The sequence below is a fragment of the Fundulus heteroclitus genome, chromosome 8 (assembly GCF_011125445.2).
Source record: "Fundulus heteroclitus isolate FHET01 chromosome 8, MU-UCD_Fhet_4.1, whole genome shotgun sequence".
NCBI lineage: Eukaryota > Metazoa > Chordata > Actinopteri > Cyprinodontiformes > Fundulidae > Fundulus > Fundulus heteroclitus.
Window position 1 is genome coordinate 7,012,830 of NC_046368.1, and position 8,003 is coordinate 7,020,832.

At 40.4% G+C, this 8,003-nt stretch overlaps 1 protein-coding gene across 1 annotated transcript; it reads left to right on the forward strand.

Moving 5' to 3' along the window:
- The first annotated feature begins 637 nt into the window (after positions 1-637).
- Positions 638-7,366, forward strand: ccnb1 (cyclin B1). Its single transcript, XM_036140026.1, has 9 exons — positions 638-776; positions 1,007-1,138; positions 2,122-2,226; positions 4,009-4,200; positions 4,294-4,452; positions 5,178-5,414; positions 5,527-5,667; positions 5,754-5,864; positions 6,844-7,366. Exons 1-9 carry the CDS (start codon positions 756-758, stop codon positions 6,946-6,948), a joined length of 1,203 nt encoding a protein of 400 aa, XP_035995919.1. The 5' UTR covers positions 638-755; the 3' UTR covers positions 6,949-7,366.
- Positions 7,367-8,003: the final 637 nt, after the last annotated feature.

Consider the following 8,003-nt stretch of genomic DNA (forward strand, 5'->3'; position numbering starts at 1 on the left):
GCTAATTTAGGCTATTGTAGGTCGCAAGCATTTTTTTTTTAAATAAAGTTGTATTTATATATGCTTTTAAATTGTCTTAGCGAAGTGTTTCTTTTTAAATTTCATATATATATATATATATATATATATATATATATATAAGATAAGATAGGCTTTATTGATCTCACAATGGAGAAATTCACTTGGCACATCGGCTCATACAAGAAGGTGCAGAGTAGGAAAGGTGCATTCAGTTATATACAGTGAATCTTCATATATACAATGGATCAAAAAATAGATATAAAAAATATGTATATATATATATATAGATATATATAGTATATATATATATATATATATATATATATATATATATATATATATATATATATATATATATATATATATATATATATATATATATATATGAAATTTAAAAAGAAACACTTCGCTAAGACAATTTAAAAGCATATATAAATATGTTATCTTTAAAAAATATGAATTAAAAGAACAACATTCTGTATACACAGCAGCGCAGGCTCATATCACGTGACGGGAAACGGAAACACATCAACCTTGACGTCTTCACTGGTTGTCCAGGGAACGCATTTAAAAGCAGCTGCGCTCGGCCAATCAGCGCACGGTGGATCCATGGCTCAGCCAATGAGCTTGTAGGGAGCGAGGATTTAAACCAACACTTTCCTGTTCGTAACCAAACCAAATTCTCTTTTCATTACGAGTCTTGAGTTGTTTGCCAGAGCCACGCACAGGTCACAATGGCTTTTCGGGTAACCAGAGTAAGTATATGTGTTTCTTTTTAGTTATTTCTCCCTTAATATGGAATTACTTCGACTTAAACTGGTTATTGTATTTTAAAATGCAATGTTTTACTTCCTGTGTGCTACACGGGGATTTTCCCCTCATGTTTAGCAAACCTGAGTCGCATGGTCGCCGTGTTTTGCGTGCTTCTCATCAGAGAATATCAGGCTGTCGGCCAATCCGTGTTTTTTATTTTATATTTCTGCAGAACCGCCTCGCCAACACCCGGACCGATCTCGGTGGGGTGAAGGGCTGCTCGGCCGTCGGGCCTGGACTGAAACCTCGGGCTGCTCTGGGTGAGATCGGAAACATCGGAGTTCACAAAGACAACCTGAAGAAGGTAACTTTTACTTGAAACTGCTGTAAGACTTCCTATACTGTATTTTCATCGTCAAGGTTATTCTACCAGGCTTTAATTCTATTTAACTCGGGAGTACAGCATGCCTCTCACCGCTAAACTAGGGGGCGCTCTTCTTAAGCTGTAGATTCGTCCAAATTGTGGCATAAGTTAAGCTAAAACGCTTACAAGTCACACAGATTTGCAGAAAATAAACGTTTTCTGCAGACGCTGCAGTTTGCTAGCGCCTTGCTTTAGGCTTCCCCATAAGAGGGCTCGTAGAAATTATGGCAAGCCACTTTATCACAAAATGGTTGTGCCGGGCTTGTCGAAGGTGCGGCCATAAAGTCGGTTTTCGAAAGTCAACAATTATCGGAATGGAGTTTGTGCACTCTAAAGTTCCTATTTTATGTTTTGAACTGCTTAGTTTCTCTTTAAAGCGTTCCCAACAGGATCAAAATGTTCTACACCCAAACTCTATTAATGGCAGAGATTCTGCATTAATTATTTCCATTAAACAAAATGGCCCAAATGTCTTTGTGCTTAGTTTCAATGCCTGGCTCTTTGTTTTCTTAAAACTATGCCTGCATGCTAGTCTAGCGGTTGCGAGTGGGGTGACCAAGGTTTAGTTTTATGGTTTAATATTGTGGTGGTAATAAAAGTGAAATGTTTAACCTGCCAGATTTTAGTAATGAATGGCTGGGAGTCACTGTCCTCAAAGCCCAGTAAACACAAACTGCACTGCCCACTTCCACATGGGTTCTTGGCACTAAACCAGTTAATTGCATTAAATCATATCACTTATGGATGTGTTAAAGACACCTAGTGGAGAAGGGTTTTTTTTGTTTTTTTTAAAAGACAATTTTGGAGGTTTAAACCACTACTTGGTGATAATACAAAATCTGTTACTACTACAATAGGGCCTTGCTTTCCAAGTTTGACTACAGTACAGATGACTTATGTTATGTAACTCTTCTTGTTTCCAGAACATCAAGCCAGAGGCTGTGAAGAAGACAAAAGTTGCAGAGAAAAATGAGAAGGTCAAAGTGCCAAAACCAGCACCGGTTGTGGAGCCTTCACCTGAAAAGCAGGTGAGTTGAGCACATCGTGGTAAAATTTTATTTGTATAGCACCCGTTCACAACACGTCATCTCAAAGAGCTTTACAAATTTAAATTCAATCAAATCCTCCAGGCGGGAGTAAGAAAGTTTCCTCTCTAAGGTCATTAACTTTCAGCATTCACTCCTCCTGAAAGAGCGTAGAGCCACAGGGAGAGTCGTCTGCATTGTTGATGGCTTTGCAGCAATCCCTCATACTGAGCATGCATGAAGCGACAGTGAAGAGGAAAACTCCCCTTTAACAGGGAGGAAAACCTCCAGCAGAACCAGGCTCAGTGTGAACGCTCATCTGCCTCCACCCACTGGGGGTTAGAGAAGACAGAGCAGAGACACAGAAAGCACAGAAGCTCACATTGACCCAGGAGTACTTTCTATGTTAGATGGTAATAGAGGATGATCTGCCTCCCCTGATGATGTCACAGCTAACAGAACACCAGACCAGGTGTACCTTCTATGAAGAGAGAAATGACAGAGAACAAAAAGTTAAAGGCATACTATGCAACATTTTTCAGTTAATTAATGTGTTCCATACCATTTTGGATGATTAAATGAGTCATTTCAGGTCGAACAAAGGTTTTCTCGGCCGCCCTGGGGGTCTGTGGGGGAAATACCGCACTTGCAAGAGCAAGAGCAAGAGCTCACGGCCCGCACCCACAGAAGTCTTGCTTTACGGGGAGAACTCCATGTGTTTTTGCCCTGCCATTCACTATATGCACGCGCGAAAGCAACAACATAAACATGCAAGCATATCGAGTTTTATTTTTATTATTATTATTATTATTATTATTATTATTATTTTATTTTATTATTTTATTTATTTTTTTTATGTTGGCGAGACGCTGCCGCGGCGAGGCGGCGGCCGCGGCTTGGCAAGGCGGTGGCGGTAGCGTCTCGCCAACATAAAAAAATAATAATAATAATAATAATAATAATAATAAAACGGACGAGGCGGCTGCGGCAGGGGCCGCGGCTTGGCGAGGCGGCGGCGGCGGCGGCAGCGGCCGCCGCCTCGCCAAGATAGCGCTGCGGGAAGCTTGATGTTCATACCTTCACTGTGTTAGTCATTGTTTGTACTGCCGTTTTTTCCACTTTTCGTTGCGTTTGCCTGTCTGCTAAGCTCAAAACAACCGCGCCTGGCTTGTCGGAGAAACCAGAACAGCTGAGCATCTTTATGACAGTGCACTTTTACTTTCGCCCTCTGGGGGGAGCCTCGCTGGAAAATCAACCCCGGTTGCATAGTATACCTTTAAAAGCTGAAATAACAAACAATGTAGACTGGAGAGCAGTAGGAGAACTCAGCAAAGTGAGAGAAATAGACCCTGATGTCCTCCAGCAGCCTAAGCCTATAGCAGCATAACTATAGAGGTAGCTCAGAGTAACATGAGCCACTCTGACTAGAAGCTTTGTCAAAAAGGAAAGTTTTAAGATTAGTCTTAAAAGTAGACGGGGTGTCTGCCTCACGGACCAAAACTGGGAGTTGGTTCCACAGCAGAGGAGCCTGATAGCTAAAGGATCTGCCTCCCATTCTACTTTTAGAGACTCTAGGAACCACCAGCAGACCTGCAGTCTGAGAGCGAAGTGCTCTGTTAGGAACATACGGGGTAATCAGAGCTCTGATATATGATGGAGCTTGATTAAGGGCTTTATACATTAGAATTTAAAATTCTACTAGATTTATTTAAAAGGAAGCTAAAATGGAAGACGGTGACCATGAAGCTGATATTAGAACGAGAATCTAATGTCTTGTGTTTTCAGGTCATGCCTGAGGTTCCAATTTCCCCCACCCCCATGGAGACATCTGGCTGTGAGCCTGCTGACCTCTGCCAGGCGTTTTCAGACGTAATTCTCGACGTCGCCATCAGGGACGTCGATGCAGATGACTACGATAACCCCATGCTCTGCAGCGACTACGTGAAGGACATCTACAAGTATCTCTGTCAGCTTGAGGTGACCTAATTTAACGCCGGAACCTCTGGAAGCCCAAATTAAAAAAAACAAGCTGATAACTTTAAACTTATTTTTTTTTTTATATAAATGCAGGTTGAGCAGAACGTCAGACCCAACTACTTGGAAGGTCAGGAGGTTAACGGCAACATGAGGGCCATCCTCATCGACTGGCTGGTGCAGGTGTACCTCAAGTTCCGGCTCCTGCAGGAGACCATGTACATGACTGTAGGGATTATCGATCGCTTTCTTCAGGTAAGTGGAAGCCCGTCTATTACTTTCAACTAGGGCTGAACGATTTTGGAAAACATTTTTCCCCAGTTTAATTTATCATGTCTTTTTAAACATATACAAACAACAAATCATTTTGTTTCCTCGCTGTGCAGTTTAGTTGCTAAAAGACCCACAGCATCTAAACTCAGAGCAGAAATGATTGCGTTCTACCTACAATATATTTCAATCAAAATCGCAATTTTGACTTTTCTCTGCATTAACCACAAGCAACAAAAATGGCCTCTAAATAAAGATGTTTGTAAACAAGGACTATTTAAAACAAGAACTTTTAATGTTTCTATTAATCAGAATATTATTCAAGAGAACAGCTTTTAGTTGATTTGGACATCAATCCTTGTTGAACATAAAGTGCAACCAACAAGCAAGTCTATGTATTAAACTGATTGACCTGTACTTAATGCTATGTATGATTATATAAACTCTAAAACAAGTAATAAAATTAGATTATCTCACTGCTGCAACTGTCTTCCCTTCCATGTGGAGGCAAACCCACTTTAAACATTTTACCAACACCTAATGGACGTGTCTAATTCCCTAATTGTTACATAGCCAAAAATTGCAGACTCTGCAATTTGGAAATTGCATTTTTTTTTTTTAAATCGCAATTATATTGAAAATGCAATTGTTTAACTCATGTCAAGCAATCACGTTTTCTTATTGGCTGCCTTTGTTTGGACCTCCAACAGGACCACCCAGTCCCCAAGAAGCAGCTGCAGCTGGTCGGCGTGACCGCCATGTTCCTCGCCTCAAAGTACGAGGAGATGTACCCGCCGGAGATCACGGACTTTGCCTACGTGACGGACCGGGCCTACACCACGGTCCAGATCAGAGAAATGGAGGAGACCATCCTGCGTGTGCTGAAGTTCCAGCTGGGCCGTCCTCTGCCCCTGCAGTTCCTCAGGCGGGCCTCAAAGATCTACGAGGTTTGTGGCGGTGGTCCTCCGCTCTGCCTTCTAACACACCAGCGGGTCTTTTTTTTTTTTTTTTTTTTTTTTTTTTTTTTTTTTTTAAATTGTAAGCGGCTTTGCTCCTCAGGTAACTGCTGAGCAGCACACCCTGGCCAAGTACCTTCTGGAGCTCACCATGGTGGACTACGAGATGATCCACTTCCCGCCGTCTATGGTGGCCAGCGCTGCTCTGGCGCTCACCCTGAAGGTCCTGGATGCAGGAGAGTGGGTGCGTATAAACCAGTTAAAGCTGACTTGGTGGACCCTGGATCTAAGGGAGCAGACTCAATGAATCTGTTTCTGTCGCCCCCTCAGGATGCGACTCTGCAGCACTACATGAACTACTCAGCAGAGAGTTTGATTCCTGTTATGGCACACATTGCCAAGAATGTGGTGAAGGTGAACGAGGGGCGGACAAAACACATGGTAAGCTGGGCTTTAATCACCTAAACCAGGGGGGTCCACAGTAGGGCTGAACTTTGGAAAATCTAATTGCTTTTTTTTATATTGCAATGTAATGCATTTGTTCCAGTTTAATTTATGTCTTTTTAAACCAATACAAACCAACTTGTTTCCCTGCCATGCGGATTAGTTGCTAAAAGACCCACAGCATCTAAACTTGGAGCAGAAATGATTATTGTTCTGCCTACAAAATATTTCAACCAAAATTGCAATTTTGACTTTTCTTTGTTTAAAATCAAGAACTTTAAATTTTTCTATTAATCAGAATATTCAAGAGAACAGCTTTTAACTGATTTGGATGTCGATTCTTGTTGAACATAAAGTGCAACCAGCAAGTTTATGTATTAAACTGATTTACCTGTACTTAATGCTATGTATGATTTGTATAAACAAGTAATAAAATTAGATTATCTCACTAGCTTTCTTCCCTTCCATGTGGAGGCAAACATTTTACCAACACCTAAAGGACATGTCTGATTCCTTAATTGTTACATAGCCAAAAATTGCAGTGCTTGAAAATGCAATTAATTGTGCAGCCCTAGTCCAAAGGGGGTGGGCTACACAGTCAAAAACGGACTTTGGTTCACAAATCTGCTTTTAACTCATTTATTAAAACTGGCTGCACAACAAGCCTTTTCAAAGGCATATAATGTTGCTGAGAATGGACAAATTAGAATTGTTTTAATTTTGCTATCCAGTTAGCAAAGTTTGTAAACTGGCTGATAATCTTTAAGTGAAAATTTGCTCTAAAAGTTGTCTGTCAGCAGTGATCCATGCAGGCCTTTGAAAAAATCTGACTAACCCAATTACTGAAAATGGTTTAGGTTGTAGAGCTTACAAAAAGCTGTGTATAATTTGGCATTGCATTTGATTTAAATCACTCTCTTTTGGACACTTAAACCTCCTAGCTGTAAAAACTGACCCTCTATTTACCATCCTGCAGGCTGTCAAAGGTAAATACTCCACCTCAAAGCAGATGAAGATCGCAAGCATCCCTCAGCTCAAGTCTTCAGTGGTTAAGGACCTTGCAAAGCTGGCTGCTCAGTGAGGACCATCTCTGGCACAGTGTGCTGACTTGTACAGTGTAATCTTTATTTTTTATATATTTTTTTTTTATAGACTATGAAAGGCAGCTGGACATCTTGTGGTTTTATAGAAATTTAACCAGCCTGATCTGTAGCTATGCTGAAGTTGTGCTCTCATATTCCCAATTAACGCTTCAGCTGGTTATTCTGAAACTTTAACACCATGAATGCAGTTTGTAAAATCACTGTTTTATTGACTAATCAAGATCTTTCCACTTGGAGCCAGGCTTGTTGCATGGTTTATGATGTCCAGTTGTTTTATTGGGATTGCTGTCATGTGTGGGAGCACAGCTTCCTGTTTGTGAAATGTACAGTGATGTTTTAATTGATCTTATGTAAAATGACTTTTAACTTGAAATAAATGGTCTTTGCCAGAAAGAAGCTGACTTGTGGTCTTAATCTCCACTAGGAGGCGCTCTAACACTTTTTATTAGTGGTTTAAGCATTTCAGGTGTGGGGAGGGTGATTCCTCAATGGAGAGAAAGTCTTTACCAACTTTGAAACATTAAAGTCGGTTTAACTACTGGCAATTCAGTAAATGTGTTTGTGTGGGTTTTTTTTTTTTTTTTTTTTTTTTTTTATATATATATACCCTAAACTGGGTCTAGTCTAAAGTTGCCTTTAGAGTTATGTTCTAAAGGAATAGACCAAATTGAGGCTTAATGTAAAGTTTTTTTTTTTTTTAATTAAAAGCAAGCACTTGCTTCAAATTGTGGGAGGAAGTTGAATCTCAAAATATCAGGACACCTGCAGTGTGAAATGAAGCAAACCACAGGATGACAAGCTGCATTGTTGCAGATAGAGTATTGGGCTTCTAATCCCAACTCAAACATAATTTTAAGTCCAGATAATTGCATCCTCTACCATGCATTGGGTATTTGTTGCCAAATTTAAGTGTCATTTTTGGCATTGCAGGATGCAGACATTAGGCTTGTTGCCAAAGAGGAGCAGAAACCCAAAAAAGCTAATTAAAATGGGTTTTACAGTGGGGAAATTTACTTCATCCAGGTCTGACTTC